The 20,332-nt window shown below is 37.6% G+C and overlaps 1 protein-coding gene across 4 annotated transcripts in view; it reads left to right on the top strand.

The window, feature by feature from the left end:
- The window catches only part of CTNNA2 (catenin alpha 2), a 1,515,416-nt gene that overhangs the window by 1,400,248 nt on the left and 94,836 nt on the right, over positions 1 to 20,332 (top strand). For all 4 annotated transcript variants that reach the window (XM_072637016.1, XM_072637013.1, XM_072637014.1 and 1 more), the window contains one exon: positions 14,788 to 14,901. In XM_072637016.1, the coding sequence (XP_072493117.1) occupies positions 14,788 to 14,901 (114 nt within the window). The remainder of the gene's footprint in view (positions 1 to 14,787; positions 14,902 to 20,332) is intronic.

The following is a 20,332-nucleotide window of genomic DNA, read 5'->3' as shown; positions in this document are numbered from 1 at the left end:
AAGAAAACCCCAAATGGGGTCACATAGAGTTAGACATGAGCAACAATACATCGAAAGATTAATTCTTCCAATCTAGGTCCGCATATTCGCCACAACTTTCAGTCTTAGAGAGCTTCCTGAAATATATGAACCTATATGGATAGAGTGCTGGGGTCAGGAAGAACTTTGTTCAAATCTTATCTTAGAAACTTGTGATGTACATGATCCTTAGCAAGTCACTTAGGTCCACTTTACTTGCTAATCTGTTAAATGGGTATAATAACGGTATTTACTTCACAAGAAGATTTTAATACTCTAATGAGACAATGTGTCTAAAAAGCTTTACGGATTTTAGCTATTGCTAATTGATAAGTAGTTATGAATTGGGGCAGGGGCAGTGTTTCCTTATGAAAAATTTTGTAAGCCAGGAAATTAAAGATCTATCCCTAGGCAATTAGATTATTCAGAGGATAAGTGCTGACGGCATGGAGTCAGGAAGACCTGAGTTCAAATGTAGTCTCAGACACTTATGAACATCTTGACTCTTGTCAACATTATTCAGTCTCTGTCTCAGTTTCCTCAACTGTACAATAGAAATAATTAATAGACTCTACCTCCCAAGGTTGTTGTGAGGATCAAATGAAATAATTTTTGTGAAGTACTTATTACAGTGCTTAACACATAGTAGGCACTACATGAATGTTTATTCGATCTCCTCTTCTCCCCTCTCCTCCCCTCTCCTGTCCTGTCCTGTCCTGTCCTGTCCTCTCCTCTCCTCTCAAAAAAAAATCCAAGTTTCCTGATACCACTCCCTCAGAATTAGAAGTGAGGTTGGTTGAAGTCATGTTGTGTTGGATTCATGCAAAAAAATGGGTTCACTGTGAAAGTGATATTAACATGTTAACAAGGTATCCTAAGTCATGTTTGAGAGACTCATAAAAAGTGATGTCAAGTGTTTTATAAGCACCTGCTTACTTTGAAGGGATTATTATGAAACATTATTGCCTATTCATTAAAACAGACTCCTTCAGGGACCTTCACACAGCAGCACCAAGAGGGGGCCACTAAATGTACTGGAAAAATTAGAATATTTAATCATTGAAAATCATGAATAATTCAATCTTTGCTAATTCAAATTGGGCTTTGCTTACTTAATCCCAAGTGAGGTTTTATTCTAACAGCCTCCTATGTGTCTTCAGGCACTAAACCACATGTTGAATGAATGAATCAGGGAACACATGAATGAACTTGAATGGAAATTCTAGTGCCTTTAAATTTTGATGTACAAAAAAGTATTACAAAGATTTGGGACTATAGATTCAGAAAAAATAAAAGAGGACCTTGAAAGCCATCTAATGTAACCTCATTTTATAGGTGAGGAAATTTAGGCACATGAATGTTGAGTGACTTGCTTAATATGACACAAGTATTATGTCATAAGTAAGATTTTTAACCTTCATCCTCTAACTCCAATTGGAATATCTCCTCCCCCCCCCCCCCAATCCAGCCACATTGGATAATTCGCATAGCTCATTTTAGCCATCACACATTCACTTGAGAAGAAATGTAACACACTACCAATGTTATATTTTCAGAGCATGAGCTCACTTGGCTTCTTTTAAGATTAAGCTTGAATCTCACCGTAGCAGAAGGCTTTCATTATGGCCCATGGTTGTTAGGGCCTTCCCCTGACATGGATTTCCCTCCATTTTATTTCCCCTATTAGTGTGAGAGCACCTTATGGGTTGTTAATGTTTTTATTCAGTCATGTTGGACTCTGCAACTGCGTGGGCTATTCTGCACATGGGATTTTCTTGGCAAAGTTACTCAAGTGGTTTGTCATTTCCTTCTCCAGTGGATTAAAGCGAATAAATGTTGTGACTTGTTCAGGGTCACATAACTAGTGAGCTTCTGGATACAGATTTGAATTCAGATCTTCCTGACTCCAAGCCCAGTACTCTCTCCATTGAGCCACCAAACAGCCTTCCTTGACGTTAGACATTTTTTTTTATATCTTTGTAGCCCAGAGTTTGACACATGTTTGAAGATTGATGTTTATTGTCAGGCTAACTGACCTTATTCCTCCCAAGGTTTTCTACTCCTGACATTTTACATTACTTGCTGCATTTAAAAAAAAATAATAACCATTGGTAAAGGAAGCCAAAAAGTCCCTCACCATCTCTGACTTACCCTAGTCTGTCCTTCAAGCCTGATGACACTGATGACAGATGACAGTTCTTCCAAGTAGTCTTCCATGATCACTCAACTGAAAGTGTTCTTGCTTTTCTCAAGTGCACTAAAGCATTTGTCCTGGAGTTCTTTTTGGTCCAATCAAGCTTGAATTTTCTTTTTACAAAAGAAAAACAAAGTGTCTTCTGAACTGTGATTCATAGCTCTGTGGGAATTCTTGTTGAAGAAATTCCCTTCTGTGAGGTAGAGCAACAATGGTCTTGAAAATGGTAGAGCATTTCAGAGTCATATGGGACCTATGGAAAGTTAAGTCACTTGTCCAACTTCACAAAACCAGCATGGGGCAGGAGCAGGATTTAAACCCAGGCACTGTGATTTCTAGGCCAGCTATTCTATTATACTTTGTCTGCCACTGAAAACCATTAACCCATCAATTTAGAATGGAAAGATGATTTAAAGGTATCCCAGATGATTTTTTTCATTTTACAGATTGGGAAACTGAGACCTATACACACATGTGTATATATATACCCACATATAAGAGAGTTATACATATGTGTATATCTGTATGTATGGGAATATTGTGTATATCTATCTGTATCTATCTATCTAATCAAATATTCAGTCTCTGTCCTTAATTTAAATTTAAAATTTAGGTAGATAGATGTTGGGGAAAGTGGTCTGTTAAGCCACAGCAAATAAAATTCATTTTAAAAATGTGTTTCAGAAACTACATAATAATTTTATGTTCAAATAGTCCCTTATTCTTTCTTGGTATGACTATAATACCTAATTTTTAAAATAGATTTTTTACAAAAAGCAAAATGTGCTATATATTCAGTGTGAGTTTGGGGAAACAAAATAAGTAGCTTGTTTCCCCTCCTCAAAGCATGACTGTTACCTTGTCCCCCTTCTCTTCTTCGCAACAATGAACTGATTGTATCATTAAAAAGGACAGACAAGAGTGTTTCACACAGTTATTAGAGTGGACAGGGCCTTGAAAGGTCAAGTGCTCCATCACCCTGCCTCTGGATACTCAATAAAGGTTTGACAAAGATGGAAAGGTAGCAAAATCTGTACAAAGAGCAGTAGACTTGGAGATAGAAATATGGATACACCTAGCGCTGTGATATTGACCATGTGACTCTAGATGAGTCATCCCCACTCTGTGCCTTAGTTTCCTCAGGTGTAAAATGGAGATAATAATTAACACTATACACTTCATAGGATTCTTGTAAGGCAGATCAAGACAAGATAATTAGCACTTATTGAGTGCTAGCTATTGTTGGGTATTATGCAAAGCACTGGGGATACAAAGAAAGACAAAAGATAGTCCCTGTTCTTGAGTTTACAGACTAAATGTGGAGAAAAGATGTAAATAATGATGTACAGACAAGTTATTTTACAGGCTAAATTGGAGATACTTGATAGAGGAAAGGCACTAGTATTAAGGTAAATCTGTCCTATGCAGATTGTGGGATTTTAGCTGGTATTTGAAGCAAGCCTGGGCAGAGGTGACGAGGGAAAGAATTCTTGGCATTGGGGTCAGCCAAGGAAAAGGCATAGTCATGTGCAAACTCTAAGTCTACCTTAAAGTATGCAGTCTAGGAAGCTTATGGAACTGTCCTCAGAATGATGTTTTTAAATGCATAAAATAAAAAATGTAAAAAGCAAAGGAAATAATCACACTTGAAACAGGTATGTTTTTAAACAAGTCTGTTGTTTAGGTTTTTTTTTTCTTTTTCAACTCTTCATGACATCTTTTTAGAGTTTTCTTGGCAAAGATAATGAAATGGTTTGCAATTTCTTCTCCAGCTCATTTTACAGATGAGTAAACTGAGACAAAGAAGGTTAAGTGACCCTGCCCAGGGTCACAAAGCTAATAAGTGTCTAAGGCTAAATTTGAACTCTGACCTTCCCAGTTCTAGGTCTGACACTCTACCCAGTTGCCCAAACAAGACCATATGCCCCAGGTTAAAAAACTCTGATGGGGATGGGGGAGTGATATTAATACAGTGGGCAAAAGCTGGTGTATATTTGCTGAGCCTTGCCCATATATGGTGGCAAAGAAATCATGTGGTGACACTAAATGAAGACAATATTTCATAGAAAGGGTAAATGAAGCTGAAAGGTGTGGTTCAGAGTTGGCAAACTCCAGGCTGTGCCTTTGTCTTTCTCCTTTCATGTCTTCATTAGGGGTAATCAACATGAACACATGTGTCTGTGCTGTGCCAGGCTGAGGTCTTGGCTTGTGGTGCTCTAGAGCCCATGCATAGCATGTATCAGAAATGAAGAAGGGGATGATGGACCTTTGTCCCAGACCTAGCCTTGTACTACCCCATGGGGAGAGCATATCTAGTGATGGGTATCCAAATGTGATATTACTTGCCACATTTTTTAATGTGGAATTCTGGGAGATCAAAAAGTCTCAAGAAACCCCAAGGGAAAGCTTTTTAATGGTGGAACTTGATATGTAGTCATAGATAACAAGAGGGATTTTGGCAAAGCAGCTTGCCTGGTAACATAGACATCATTATGTTAGTGGCAATGCTTCTCTTCAGAAACAATGACTCTTACGCTCCACTAAAACATGAAATATATTAATCTATTTATGTTAAGCCCACTAATCTGGCCTGAAATGACCCTTAGTGATCATCTAGTTTACCTCCTTCCCCATTTTATAATTAAAGAAACTGAGCCTTAGAAAGATGAAATAAAGGTTACATAGCCAATAAATAGCAGAAAAGGAACTCCAATTCCTATATGCTTTCTACTACCCAACACTGCCTCTATCATGTGACTGCAAATGATGGGGAGTTCACCTCTACTCAGTCATTCAAATGATTCTGTGATCTTAACATGGATTTGACTCTCCCATACCTGCCATGTTATGGCAGTAGCCTTTCTAACTTTCTCTTAGATACCAGTGAAACACATGGGCTGGCCATGGCCTTGTTCCCACCATGTGACCAGCCTAACTTCATTTTCAATTGTACATTTCTTTGCTATCATCCTTTATTTAGCTTTTTCTTTGTGACATTGTAGCTACATAGAACTACAATGGATAGAGCTCTGGACCTAGAGTCATGAATATCTGGGTTCTAATCCTACCTCAAACATTCACTATCTGTGTAACCTTGGGTAAGACACGTAACATCTTTCTGCCTCAGTGTCCTCATTTGTAAAATGGAAATAGCAATAATACCTATCTTTCAGAGTTGCTATGAGGATTAATTTTGTAAAAAATCTGTAAACCTTAAAGAGATATGTCAATGCTAACCATTGCTATCCCTGATTCGTTAGGTATAGCAGCCTGCTCACACCCACAGTTCTACTTTCCATTGCCCTCTGAATGATCTAATTTTTAATTCTTCAGAAATCAATGTCTTAGGACTCAGAGTTTAGAAGCAGAAGGGCCACTGGAGATCATCTAATCCAACCCCCCTAGTTTAAAGATGAGGAACTGAGGCATGGAGCAGAGAAGAGACTTAATCAAGGTCACATAGGCAGCAGAAAACAGCAATGAATCACAATTCAAAATGAGGCACTCTGCTCTCTTTCAATGGAACCATGCTACCTCTATGACAGTATTAATCTTACTAGGCAGATTAATGGTGAGAATGGTCTAATCAAAATTACAGGAAGATATTTAATACACCTAAGAGAATTAACCATTCTCAAACACTTTAGATGGACCATTTATGCACACATATAATTAATATGCTAATTACAAATCATCCTAATCTAGGTAACGAAATGTGTCCCCAAGGTTCCTTTCTACTGCCTCCTTTAAGATCTTTTTTTCAGCTCTAACATGATATGACCCTATAATCCCAATCACCTTTAGGTCTTTATTCTGAGCCTATCCAACTTTCCTTTGCTTTCCCTAACTTGTGAATAAGAATGCCCACTGAAGAATAAAACACTCATCTTTTCATATGTGACTAACTCAAAAAAAGCACCAATATGAGTAAGCTACAATTTAACATGCAATTAGTTAACTGCGTATGCATACAGCTATTTGTGAGGACTGTTTGGGTGGACTTGCTATGTGTGTGGGTGTCTATGTTTAAAACATAAAGAACTGAGGAATCTCAGAGTTGGAAGAGACCTTGGAGGCCACTTAGTTTAGCTTCTAACTGAAAAATAAAGGATCTGTTCCACCTCAAAATGGACACGTTATCATCTCCTTTAAACCTTTGCTTAAAGGATGTTGCTGAGGGGGAACTCAGCCCCTCATGAGGTAGGCCATTCTACTTTCAAACAGCACTATTATGAATTTTCCCCAAAATTATTCCTTTTTTTGTATCTCCATGGAAGGTAGGAATAGATAATTTCGCCGACAGATCTGTCTTTTTTTTTTTTTGGTGCACTGCAAAGGAAGCAGTGGATGTTAAAAAGGCAAAAAGTAGTGGGTTCTATATCTCTTCTTTGGCACAAGTGAATCCATCTTTAAATTAGCCTTCATGTCAGTGTAAAATAAGCAGTTATGTCCACCCACTGGGTGTCTATGATTCCCTCCTTCCCCAGTCCCCTTGTAGCCATTGAGTAGAACTAAGCTGCTGACTTTACCCCCTCCAAGGCCAACTACAGATTAATAAGTCTCTGCAACATCTCTAAGACCTAAACTTATTTTTATTCCTATATATGAGTATGCATGTGTGTATGTATGTGTGTGTGTGTGTATGAAATTGTTTTAGAACTCTTATGGCTCACAGAAAAATATCTATCAGTAACTCACCTCCCCCCCTCCTTTGTATTACACTAACAACAGCAACAGTGAGAGTTACAACACCAAGATCAATCTGATATGTATGGCAAATTTTCAAACTGTGATTCTTTTACCATGATGATCTCAAATCTGACCACCTCAGTTCAAAATGCCAATTCAATGAACATTTGTTGGGTTCCTGCTATGTGAGGGACATGGCACTGTCCAAGGTGCTTGGGTTAAAGATACAAAACCAACCCTCCTTCCCCCTAGTTTTGACTATGATGCTTTCTACCTATGTCAGTCTTGGCCATGTCATTTCCTTCCTGTGAGTTTTTCATCTGGAACATGAGGTCTTGGTTTAGATATTTCTCAAATCCTTCCCAGATCTAAACTGATAAGGTAGCTATATTTTAGAGTAGAGAGAGCTCATTCTAGAAACAGAAATATCTGAATTCAGTTCCTAGACTCTTACTAGCTGCATGATCCTAGGCATATCCCTTAGCTTCTCTCAGGCTCAGTTTTTTTCTCTGTAAATTTGGGACAATAAAAATACTTACCTTCCAAGTGTATTGTAAGAATTGAATGAGGTGATTTAAACCTCACATGACTATTATCATAAAGTATAGGGTGATTTTAGATTATGAAATATTTTGCAGGCATTTTCTCATTACATTTTCAAAGATAACCTTGGAAGTCAAAGCAATACCATTTTATCCCATTTTACATATGAGGAAACTGAGCCTCACAGATGGGAAGCAGTTTGTTCAAAGTTAGACGATTAGCTATGAGGGGCAAAACCATGAATCAAACCCAAGTTTTCTGGCTACAAGTGCAGGGCTCATTCCACTCTCCAGGGTGCTGAGTTATCAACATCCCTGATTCTTCTGTTGTTAAGTGAATTGTTTTTCTCTCTCAAGACGTAAAGATGAAAAGTGCTTCTAATCTCGTCATTGCATCTGTCAGCAGAATTTCCCAACTAGCTCTAATTGTTCCTGGGAACATCAGAAAACAGTGGGGAATGATCAGAGATGATTGTCTGAGTCCACAATGGAAACACAATCTCTTTTTTGAACCAGATTTCCCCCACACACTCCCACCCTCTTTCCTTGTACTTTCATTTAATAAGGTAAAAGAATAAAACCCCCTTTTCTCCTCTTTCTTTTAATATCCCCATATCAAGAAAATACAGATTGTTAGACTTTTGAAGGAATATTGACATTTTTGGTAGAGAAGAAAAAGTATGTCAACTCTTAAAAAATTCTCACAGTATTGATGGAGAAGACCACCTTTCATACCTGTATGATGAATCATAGGTTCTTCAGCTTCAAAGGGCCTTTATGATCCTCTAAGATCCTTTTAAATATAAAAGTAAAGTTCTGGAGAAGGATATACTTAATGCCACATAAGTAGCAGAACTGGGATCTGACCTCAAGATTTACTTCTATACTATGGCAATTAGGTGTTACAATGCATAGAATGCTCCTCTTGGAGTCAGAAGGTCTAAGTTCAAATCCTGTCTTATTAGATATGTAACCCTGGCCAAACCACCTAATATATTGGTACCTCAGTTTCCTCATGTGCAAAATGAGTGATTTGAACTTGATTGTCTCTTAATTCACTTCTAGCTCCAAATCTATGATCATGACATATTTCATTTCATGTGTCATGCTTCCTCCCAAGAATATCACGGTCTCATTACTAGATCTGTGACTCAGAATTATGGTACCTTGATCCAAATCAACAGAGATGCCAGACAGGCAGAAAGGGTCATCACCACCATCAAATTTCCTTGTCATTTCATTTTAATGCAGACTTTCTAGGCCCTTACTGTGCAGGCAATCGATCACGGTCAGGTATAGCCACACCAGCATGATTATCCAGTACTTTTGGACCAATGAATGATGTCAACATGACTCTGGAAAGCTGACAGCCAAGATTAACAGAGTGAAGGATTCACTTCCTTTTTTCAGGAATGCCAGTCCTGTAGGGAATGCATTTCCTCCTCACCATATTTCCATCTTTCTCATTGCTCTTCACCAGTTCATCTTGCTCCCATTGTGCTACACAGCCCCAAGCACTCCCTCCAGTCCCACCTCCATTCTTGGCCACCTGAGAAAAAACCCTGATGTCAATTCCATGTGTGGCTCAGCTTATTAGCAACAAAACCTGATTCATTGCCATAGGGGCAGAAAACAAGTGATGGAGAAGTGCTCTGTACTGAGGTGATCTGGGAACTGAGAATGATGCACTGGGAACACTGCAGAATTTTTTCCCCACTGAGAGAAGCAACCATGTGTGCCAAAAGGGACTCTGTGAACACCTATTAGCTTTCAATATTCATGACCACCATGCAGTGGCCTCTAAGTGTTGATCTTCTCATTTCCCTGTCCTTCTGACTCCCATCCTAGGACAGGTCTTCATTACTAAATCTATCCCTGGACCACTAGAACAGCTTCCTAATAATAGAATGCTGAATGGCATTTTCTAAGAATTTTTTAAAAGAAATATCTCATTTGATCCTCACAACTCTGGGATTTAGATGCTATTATTATCCCTACTTGTAGCTAGGTGAAACATTGGATAAATTGCTGCACCTGGAATCAGGAAACCTTGAGCTCAAATCTGGCCTCAGAGGCTTACTAGCTGTGTGACCTTGGGCAAGTCATTTAGCTCTTTTCCCCTTGGTTTCCTTACCTCTAAAATGAGGATAATAACAGCACTTCATCTAGAAGGGGTGTTGTAAAAATTAAATGAGATATTATTTGTAAAGTGTTTGGCGTAGTTCCTGGCACATAGTAGATATTATATAATGCCCTCCCTTCCGCTTTTGTAATTGAGACAACTGAGGCAGATGGATAATTAACTTGTCCAACATCACACAGATAACAAATAGTTGAGGTCGGATTTAATAATAATAACTAACATTTATACAGAACTTAATGTGTGCCAAGTACTGTGCCAAGTGCTTTACATTTATTGTCTCATTTAATTCTTATAACAACCCTCGGAGGTGGGTGCTATTTGTGCTCCCATTTTGCAGATGAGAAAACTTAGACAAACTAAGACATGTTCCAACAAACACATATCTGAGGCCTGATTTGAAACCAGATCTTCCTGATTCTAGGCCCAGTACTTTATCTGCTATGCCATCATCTGCCTCTGAAACCTTCCCCATTTCTCTGTTGGCTGAAATTTGAGCTTTTCTTTTAAGTCCAACTCTAATGCTTCCTCCTTCATGCAGCCTTCTTTCATTACTCAAGCAGTTATGACATTTTATGTATTAATAATTGCTAGAATTTGCATAGCACTTTGCAGGTTATACAGTGACTAACTCATTCTCATTGAAGTCGCCATCAACCTTATAAGACTCAATACTGCAGATATCATTGCCGCCATTTTGTGTGTGATGCAACAGCAAGTGACTTGAATACCAAGTGTCAGAGTCTGGATTCAAGTCCAAGTCTCCCAGCTGTAGCTTCAGAACTCTACCTGCTAACACCATGCTTGGTTCCATTTCAGATAACACTTAATTGGCTACTCTCTTACATGCTTTTTCACTGTAGTTCAAAACCATTCCATTTGTAATTGGACAAAGAGGGGGAGAGGGCATTGGAAAGATCTCTGGACTCAGAATCTAGGATCATAGGAATTAGGGCAGGAAGCCAGCTTCTGAGCCATCCAGCTTACCCCACTCCCTTCATTTTACAAATAATCAATATTTACAGATGTTAAGGACCTTCTCCAAGGTCACATATTTATTAAATGTTATAACTGATTTTGGAAATCAGGTCATCTCTTTCCACTATAACACATTGCTTCCCTCCCTGAAGTAACTGAGTTTGGATCTGTCTCTAACAGTGTATCCCTTGGAATTCAACCTCTCTGAACCTTCCTCCTCATCAGTGAAAAGGGATGACATTATCTATCTCTCAGGTTTGTGATGAAGAATGAGCACTGTAGGTCCCCAAACTCCAATATACATTGGGAATAACTCCTATTTTGTATTGTAGCTAAGTATGTATCTGTCATATGACTCTGTCAGCTTGCTACCTCCATCTGGTAGGAGGTATGTTTCATCTGATCATTATATCTTTAGTAAGTAGGACTGTGCTCTATATTTGTTGTTGTTCAGTTGTTTCCATCATGCCTGACTCTTCATGAACCCTTGGACCCATGGGATTTTCTTGGCAAAGACACTGTAGTGGTTTCCTTATGTGGCAAACAGAAGTGATTTGTTCATAGTCATATCACTAGGAAGTTTCGGAGTCTGGATTTGATCTCGGGTTTTCCTGACTCCAAGCCCATTGTACCACCTAGCTGCCAATGCTCTATATAGTAAGTGATTGATAAATGTGCATTGAATTCATTTGAATTTCATCTAATTTGGAACTGACTCTCCTATTATGAAACTATTGAGATAATATTCAAGTAGCTATAGAATTTTGTTACAGAAGAGGAAGCTAGACAGGCTATCCTTGGTTGATAAGGACATGATTAAGAGATCTATGGTGCTTTGGAAATCTTAAGGGGTTATTCAAATTTTTCTGTTATGCTGAAATTTAGTGAAATAAATAAATGAATGATTTAGAGTCTAACCAATAACAGTAGTGTGGAATAGTAGAAACTGCAATGGTTTTGAACCATAGAACCTGGATTCATAATCCCAACTCTCAATATGACCTTGAGTTACCTATTTCACCTCTCTAGGACTTGGTCTCCTAATATGTAAAATGAGGAGGTTGGATTAGATTTACCTTGATGCTCCCTGCAACTCTAAATCTGCTGATTTTATAACTTGCTTAAAAGAAGTATTTTTATGTCCAGAAAAAATTAATTACTACTTTAAATCTCATATAGCTAAGTAAAGGAGATACTATTCTAGCAGATGATGGATTTATCCTAGATTACTTTATATATAGTCAATGACTCAACTGTTTTTTTTTCAGTCAAATTGATCTTAATCATTTGATTTCATGTTATCTCCCTTAACAATGTGGTTCATGGTCTGTATCTTTAGACTGACTAAATTATCAAGATGAGGCAAAGCATAGGAATGGTGATCTTTCATTTAAGCATGACTGGAGTTGGCTATTCTAGGAACCTAGTCTTTGGTGGCATTACTTGAAAAATGGAGGTCTCAACCCAGAAAGCCAAGGACCAAGCTGACTATTTAGAGGAATTATCCTCTTCATAAATTTGGTGCTTGAAAGGACCTTAGAGGTCTTTTCACACAATACTATTGTTTTTGACTTAACAGGATACTATTTTCTTCAGCCAGTTACCTCTTGATGAGTTGGTGCAGAGATTAATTGATCCTTTGTAGCCCTAATGTTGTTGTTGTACAGTTTTTTAAAGTCCTGTCTGATTCTCAATGAACCCACTTGAGGTTTTCTTGGCAAGGATACTAGAGTGGTTTGCTATTTCCATTTCCAGCTCATTTTACAGATGAGGAACTGAGGCAAACAGGGTAAAGTAACATGCCCAGGGTCACACAGTTAGTAAGTGTCTGAGGCCATATTTGAACTCAGGAAGATGAGTCTTCCTGACTCCAGGCTCAGCATTCTATCCACTGCACCATCTGGTTGCTCCTCTGGCTTTAATGAGTAGGGCAGATTACCCGAATTTCTCATTGATTTCTCTGTCCCCACCTCACTATCCTTGCTGCTCCCTTCTTTCCTTCCCCTCCAGCCTTGAATCATAGAATCTTAGAAATGGAAAAGACTTCAGAGTTACTTCAACTCAACTTCCTTCCAATTCATGTATTTCATCTATAATCCCCTCTACAAGGAGTCGTCTGAAAGCAATTCAGAATCACCAGCCCCTCCTCTAATGGTCCATTCTCTTCTTCTATTCCACTTTCAAAACAAACTCTTAAAACCTCCATTCAAACTAAAGTATAAATGACTGACAATAATTTTTGGCATCACCCAGAGTGATATGTATTTTATCTGGGATTGTTGAATTCAGAGAAAATCAGTTTGAATCCTATCTATACCACTTGTTACCTTATATGCCATTGGACCAGGCACTTTACTTCTCAGTCTCAGTTTCTTTATCTGCAAGATGAAAAGGTTGAAATATATGACATATATGGTTCCTTCTACCTCTCAGTCAATGACTTTAAAGCCAGCATGGTGCGTTGAATAGAGATCTGGCTTCTAAAGCAGGAGTATCTATTTCTGTGCAGGAAATACATTGTTTACTTAATCCCAGGCAAGTCATTTGAAATCTCAGTTATGTAAAAAACATTCTAAGAAGATAAATAGCAGATAAGGCTTTGACCTGCACTGGGAGAGGAAGTTTCCTTAAGTGGGAATTCCTTACCCCAGAGAAATCTCAGGTTTATTTCCTATCTCTTATGACTTTCACAGAATTGAGCACCAAATGTGGAATTTCAGGGTTATATTGTATTAAAAAAATTGAGGACAAAGGATATTGTAAAGTGTATGACCAGCTCATCATGAAGGCCCCTTATAGAAAGATTTCCCTTTAAAGGATAACAACCTCAATACAATCTGGGGCTCATCTTTTCTTTGAACTTGAACTTTGTCTATTTAATAGCATGGTACATGCCAGACTATACAGACTATACTAGTCAACATTAGAACATGACCTACTACTTGAAAGACACATAGGTGCAGTAGATAGAAGGTTGCACTTCTGGTCAGAAAGAACTACTTTAGAATGTTATGTCTGACATGTATGTCTGACAAGTCTCTTGAACTCTGAGTCTAAATGTCTTTTACATCTGGACAAATAGATGTGAGGGAGGATCATCCTCAAAGAATAGTTGTAAGGGCCAACTGAGATAATATATATCAAACACCGTATACATTTTTGTCATAATTATCTAAGTATGGATTTAGGCAACTGAGGCTATAAGATTAGCCTCCTTAAAGGAATGACCATTTTGAAGGTACAATACTGCCTGTTGATTAGAATAAAATGATCTCCAAGCTTCTTTCCAACTATGATCCTATGATATTTAACCAGGATGGAGAAGATGATGCTGTGAGGAAGGACTGAAGTAACACAGAAGGCATTTAATATAGATGAGTGAAGACAGTGGGGAAATGGTGGCTGTCCAAAAGTTTTGTGGGACAACAAGTCTAGAGCAGGGACCATAGAAACTATTTAGGTCTCACTTTTCCTTTTACATATGAAAACTATGTCCAGGGTAGTTAAGTATGTCCAAGATGACACTGGTAGGAGGCACCTAAGATGGGGATCAAATCCAGATCTTCTAATACCAGAGCCTTGCCTCTTTCCACTATAGAAGGGCTGTCATGTGGAAGAGAATTTAGGCATCTTCTGCCTGTTACCTTAGGGCAAAACTGGGAAAATGAATAGAAATTGAAGAGAGGCTCATTGAAAAGTTCCTGAATGAATAATTCAATGCATCATTTAAAATTGGGATGTGTTATCTCAGGGACTCAGAATATGGTGGTTCCCCTATTCCTAGGTATATGGAAGAAAAAGCTGGATGACAGCTTGCTAGAGATGTTGTAAATGATTTTTTTTCCCTAGTTTGGCTTACACTAAGATCTCTTTTAAATAGAATTGTGGGCTTTCATGTTTTTTGGGTCTGACCATCACCCAACCATCACTACTTCTCTCCCTTGTTTTTATTTCATTTTGGATAACTATGGCTTGAACAAAGTGTTTAAAAGTCTAACTTATAATAAGTGATGATCAATGACTTTTTTTTAAAGGAAGAGGACACAGAGCCACTCAATTTTAAAAGAATTCTATTCAGTCAGTGCTTTCCTCTGCAGCCAGGTCAGTGTGCAGAGAGACAGAAGGTCCCTTTCTGGAGAAGGTATTAAATTCAATAAAATCCATGATGTAGGTGGCTGCTGGCATCCTTAATAAGCCTGTCTCACCCTCTTCCTCTCTGTCTGCAGACTCCAGAAGAATTAGAAGATGATTCAGACTTTGAGCAGGAAGACTATGACGTGCGTAGCCGTACCAGTGTGCAGACTGAGGACGATCAGCTTATTGCTGGACAGAGTGCACGGGTAAGTAAAAAACCACCCTTGGCCCACCCTTGAAGGGCTCTTATGAAAAGCACTACACTCTCAACAGCAAGACATTCTTGTTTCCCATTGATCTCTGTGGTTGGAAGATCAGGGGAAGGGTAGAGATGATGCCACAAGATTTGGGTTTGTTCCAATTATTATTTTTATCTTTCCAATTGAGATAAAGAACTCTTTCACACACAGGGAGTTAATAAAAGTAAAGTAGAATTGCCAAACAATAAAACATGCTCTTATACTCCTTAAACTTTAATGGGCTAAACCATCCATATCTCTAGTTATGCTAAGTAACACAGGAGCAGGAGTAGAATTATCATTGTCTCACCCCATTGCCATCATCCTTTGGTGCATCTGTTGCACTTGTAGTCAATGGAAGAGCAGCTTGATTGAATATAATGCAACCCAAATGTGATTGAGTTGTAAGTGCGCTAAGGCTCTCTGATGATATTTATATTAAAAGAGATAACGTTTAAGTGATGAATGTCTATTTGGTTTGCTCTTAAAGGAAGATGGTGCCTGCAATGTGATGTCAATAACTGAATGCTAATTGATAAGGTATAGTGGTGGATGGGAGACCAGAAGTTTGGAAAGTATTGGATAGCAGGGGAAGGTGAAAGTGATTGTAATAGCACTGGTTTTAGAGTCAGAGTAGATTCAGATTGGTTCCCTGATGCTTAATATCTCAGTGACCTTAGGCAAGACTCTGTACCTTAGTTTCATCATGTAAAGTGAAGGGTTAGACTAGATGGCCTCTGGCATCCATTCTACCTTGAAATGTATGCTCCTATAAACTAATGCCTTGGAAAGTATATAATCAAGGCAGGATGGATTGAAATTTAGAGAGTTGGGGCGACTCAGAGAAACTGAGAAAATCCCTTTTGAGCTCAGAAAAGACAGAAAACTGTGGGAATAGCCAAGAGATAATGCAAGTTGAGGTTTGGTGGTTAGGAGGGAAGGAATTAAAAGATTTGAACTTGGCACGCTCCTAGACTTAAAGGACTTACTTTATCACAAATTATTTTTTTTACACTTTTATTTTAAGTTTTTGAACTCCAAATTCTGTCTCTCTTTCCTCCCCCCTCCCTGATATGGTAAGTGATCAGATGTAGGTTACACATGTATAATTATGTGAAATATCTTCATATTAGTTACTTTGTACAAGAAGACTTGAATAAAAAAATGAAAGAAAGGAAGTAAAAAAATAGCACATTTCAGTCTGTATTCAAACAATATCAGTTCTTTCTCTGGAGGCAGAGTGCTTAACTGTTAGCCCCTTGGGATTATCTTGGATCATAGTATTGCTAAGAATAGCTAAGTCATTCAGTTCTTCATTGAACGATATTGCTCTACCTGTGTACAATGTTTTCCTGGTTCTGTTCATTCGATTATGCATCAGTTCATGTAAGTCTTTCCAGGTTTTTCTGAAATCATCCTACTTGTCATTTTTCATGCCACAATAATATTCCATTTTACTCATATACCAGAGATTATTTAGCCATTCACCAACTGATAGACATCACTTTGATTTCCAATCTTTAGCCACCACAAAAAGAACTGCCATGAATACACACATACATACACACATATACGTATATATATACATATATACATACATATATGTATATGTGTGGGTATGTGTGTGTGTGTATATATATATGTATATATTTATACATATCAAATAGGTCATTTCCCCCTTTTTTGAATGGTTTTGAGATATAGACACAGAAGTGACAATGAAGGATCAAAGGGTATTCACAGTTTTATAGCCATTTGGGCACAGTTCCAAATGGCGCTCCAGAATGGTTGGATCAATTCATAACACTACCAGCAGTGCATTAATGTCCAGTTTTCCCACATCTGCTCTAACATCATCACTTTTTTTTCTTTTTTGACATTTTAGGCAATCTGATATGTGTGATGTGGTACCTCAGAGTTGTTTTAATTTGAATTTCTCTAATCAATAATGATTTAGAGCATTTTTATATGGCTATAGATAACTTTAAATTCATTTGAAAACTGTTTGTTCATATCCTTTGACAATTTATCAATTGTGGAATGCATTGTTTTTTGTTTTTTATAAATTTGACTCAGTCCTCTATAAATGTGAAAATGAAGTCTTTATCAGAGATATTTGTTGCAATTCTCCCCCCTCCCCAGTTTTGTATTCCTTAAAATTTTGGTTAAGTTGGTTTTCTTTATACAAAAACACCTTTTTACTTTTATATAACCCAAATTACCTATTTTACATTTTGTAGTGCTCTCCATATCTTCTTTGGGTCTAAATTCTTCTCTTATGGATAAATCTGACAGATAAACTATTTCATGCTCTCTTAATTTTCTTATGGTATCACCATTTAGGTCTAAATTATAAAACAATTTTAACCTTATTTTGGTATGTAGTATGAGGTGTTGGTCTATATCTAGTTTCTGCCATAATATTTTCCAGTTTTCCCAGCATTTTTTTGTTTTAGAAATTATAAGGTTTTTTTTGTTCCAAAAGTTTGTATCTTTGGATTTTTCATATACTAGTTACTGTGGTCATTTTTATACTGTAGTTTGTAGCTAATGTATTCCACTGATCCACCATTCAATTTCTTCCCCAGTACAGATCTCCCCATTCTATCTCTGCCTTTTCATTGAATGTCCCTTCTACTGTCCCTTCTCAACTCTAACTCTTTGTAGAGAACACTTCCTCTTCAACTCTACTTCTTAAGCCATGTTACCTTGACTTCCTTCAAGTCTCCCTCTATAGAAGTTCCAGTTCATTGAGGGAAAGAACTGGTTTTCCCCTTTATTGTACCCTAACACTTGATTGAATGTCTTACTTAATAAATGCTTTTTGGGTTTTCTGGACTACAGTCTACTACAGTATATGACTCATATACTGTGAATGTGCCACTCTAACCCATTCCCTTCCTACTGAACTCTTAATTTCTGCCATCTAGCTTTTCAATACTTGATGAAAACTCCTGTCCTTACCATCACTTCCCATCTGTTCATTACTATTTGGATCATTTCCACTTCCTCTCAAGCCTAAGCCAACTGTTCTTTCCTCTTATAGCCTGTGTCTCTGTGCCCACTGGGAGACTTCCTGTATTCTGAACATGCTCCCTTATCCCTAAACTGTTCTATCAACTCTATTTATGCTTCATATGGAGATTCTATACCCCTACAACTTTCTCATTGATGGCCTCTCTTTCTTTCACTCCTCCTAATTTATTGAGTCAGGATAAGTGATTTCTTTATGCCCAATAACCTTTTTCTCTTCCCTTAACTCTGTCCTTCTATAGACCTTCAGTTCATTCTCCATTCAAATTTATTTTGAGGCTACATGATACCTTGAAAGACCATAACATAGTAACCTATCACCTAATCTGTCAGGATCTCATTCTCCACATTTGTAACAAGATAAAGTTGGACTAGATAACTTCTAAGATCCCTCCAACTCTTAAACTATCTCTATATGATTCTATGACATTTCCTGGACCATAGTCTTCCACATTGTTCAAATCAAATGAAATAATATTCTAATCAACTAAAATAGCATATGCAAATTTATGTAAACTTTATAGCACTATGTCAATGCTAATTATTATTATTTTTAGCATAATTGATAACAGTATCATCCCCTTCCTCACTATACTGGGTGACCCTAGATACCAGGCCATGCTTTACCTTCAGATCCCATCCAGAAATCCACCTTACCATTTTTGCCATCTGCCTGCTGGCATACACATTCTGAACTGAATTTTTAGAGAACACATATCCGAATGACAAATGAAACCACAAACAGTCCTCAGAAATAGCCTCTTAGCTAGATAGGATCATGGAATGAGATCTGGGAAATACTAGAGAGGCCATCTATTCCATAATTTTACATATAAGGAAATTTATCCCAAGACAAGAGAAGAGATTTATCCAAGGTTACACATGTAGTAATGATAGCTCACATTTGCTGAGAATTTTAAAGATCACAAAGCATTTTGTCCATACTCTCTGAGTCCCCACTAAGATCTTATTAGGTTATCATTGTAATCTATACTATCTGAATTTTTACAGATTAGGAGACTAAGGCTCAATGAGGAGAAGGGAGCTATCTTTTTCAGTATACCTTGCTCTCCCTTACAGAAGCTTAAAAATTAAAAAAAAAGTTGATCAAAAGAGGGCTTTCTTGGGACTACAGCTAAATAACTAGAAAATAAACAATCAATCTACTGAGTCAGTCTAGTGGCAACCTTCATTTAAACCAATTGTTTGCTCTCTTAACAAAGGGGCAATGTGGTTAATTCGTTCAAAGGACCAAATCAATTCACAAAAGGGAAAAAAAAAATTAGGGGTTTGCCAAAAGAGCTGTAGAAGATCACACAGTACTGAATAAACTAGTGGTTGGATTGATTCATTTGAATTGTTGTTTGGATGTAGTGACCAGTTGATTCTGTGTAGTCCCAGACTTGGTTTCACAGCCTTGATTGTACAAAGAAAAGCAGTGAAATGGGTTTTTGCAAACATTTTGGGACCATCATTAGGACCTTAGCATCAAAGAGCAAAAGTAGTACTGGATTGGGAGTCAATAAGTTTTGCATCTTAACTCTTTGTTACTACCTGTATAACTAACCTCTCAACTTTAATTATTTAATCTATAAAATGAAAGTGAAGTAGGTTGGATTAAATTATATCTTCTAGTTCAAAATTCTATGATATTGCCAATGGGCTTTGCTTAATTCCACTGTAAAAAACAGATAAATGATGTCCCTGATTGATTGCATGAGGTCTATATTACCCACATCACACAGCAACTCAATTCAATTTAATTCAGTTGAGTCCAATGCCATGCAATGCAATTGCCATAAGCATTTATTAACTGCTAACTATATTCCATACACTATGTCTGGCACTGAGGACATATCAGGAAAGGAAAAGCAAAACAGCATCCCAAAACAAAAGTAAAACTCAGTCCTTTCCTTAAAGAGTTTATATTCCATTATCAATAGTCTAGTTTGACAACCTGATCCAGATACTGGTAGTGTTCCACAGTCATTCATGATTTTCTATTCCTTGAATGGTTTTTAGCTGAATATAATGACACTAAAAGGGATAGAGGGAGAAGAATTCCAAATTTGCTGAGTTGCTTTGAATAGTTTTGAGGTCCTTCATGTCCTCTGTGTAATTAACTTGCAACAGAAGGGATTTGTTATTGAGTCAGCCTAAGTTTAGCCATGCAATTATATCGTGTCAAACCAGAGATGGGGATTGGTACTGTTAAGTTGGAAATGAGGATGCCTTTAATTGCTAAGAAGGACATATGAGCTCAGAGATGGACTCTGATCAGAGTGTTAAATTGACTTGGACAAAATTGTGAAGTTGGTACAACGTGTATATGGCATTGACTTTTGTACATTCTCTCACCTTTTTG

Source organism: Notamacropus eugenii, chromosome 1 (assembly GCF_028372415.1).
Source record: "Notamacropus eugenii isolate mMacEug1 chromosome 1, mMacEug1.pri_v2, whole genome shotgun sequence".
NCBI lineage: Eukaryota > Metazoa > Chordata > Mammalia > Diprotodontia > Macropodidae > Notamacropus > Notamacropus eugenii.
Note: the sequence above shows the minus strand (reverse complement) of the source record. Positions and strands in the feature narration are given on the sequence as shown.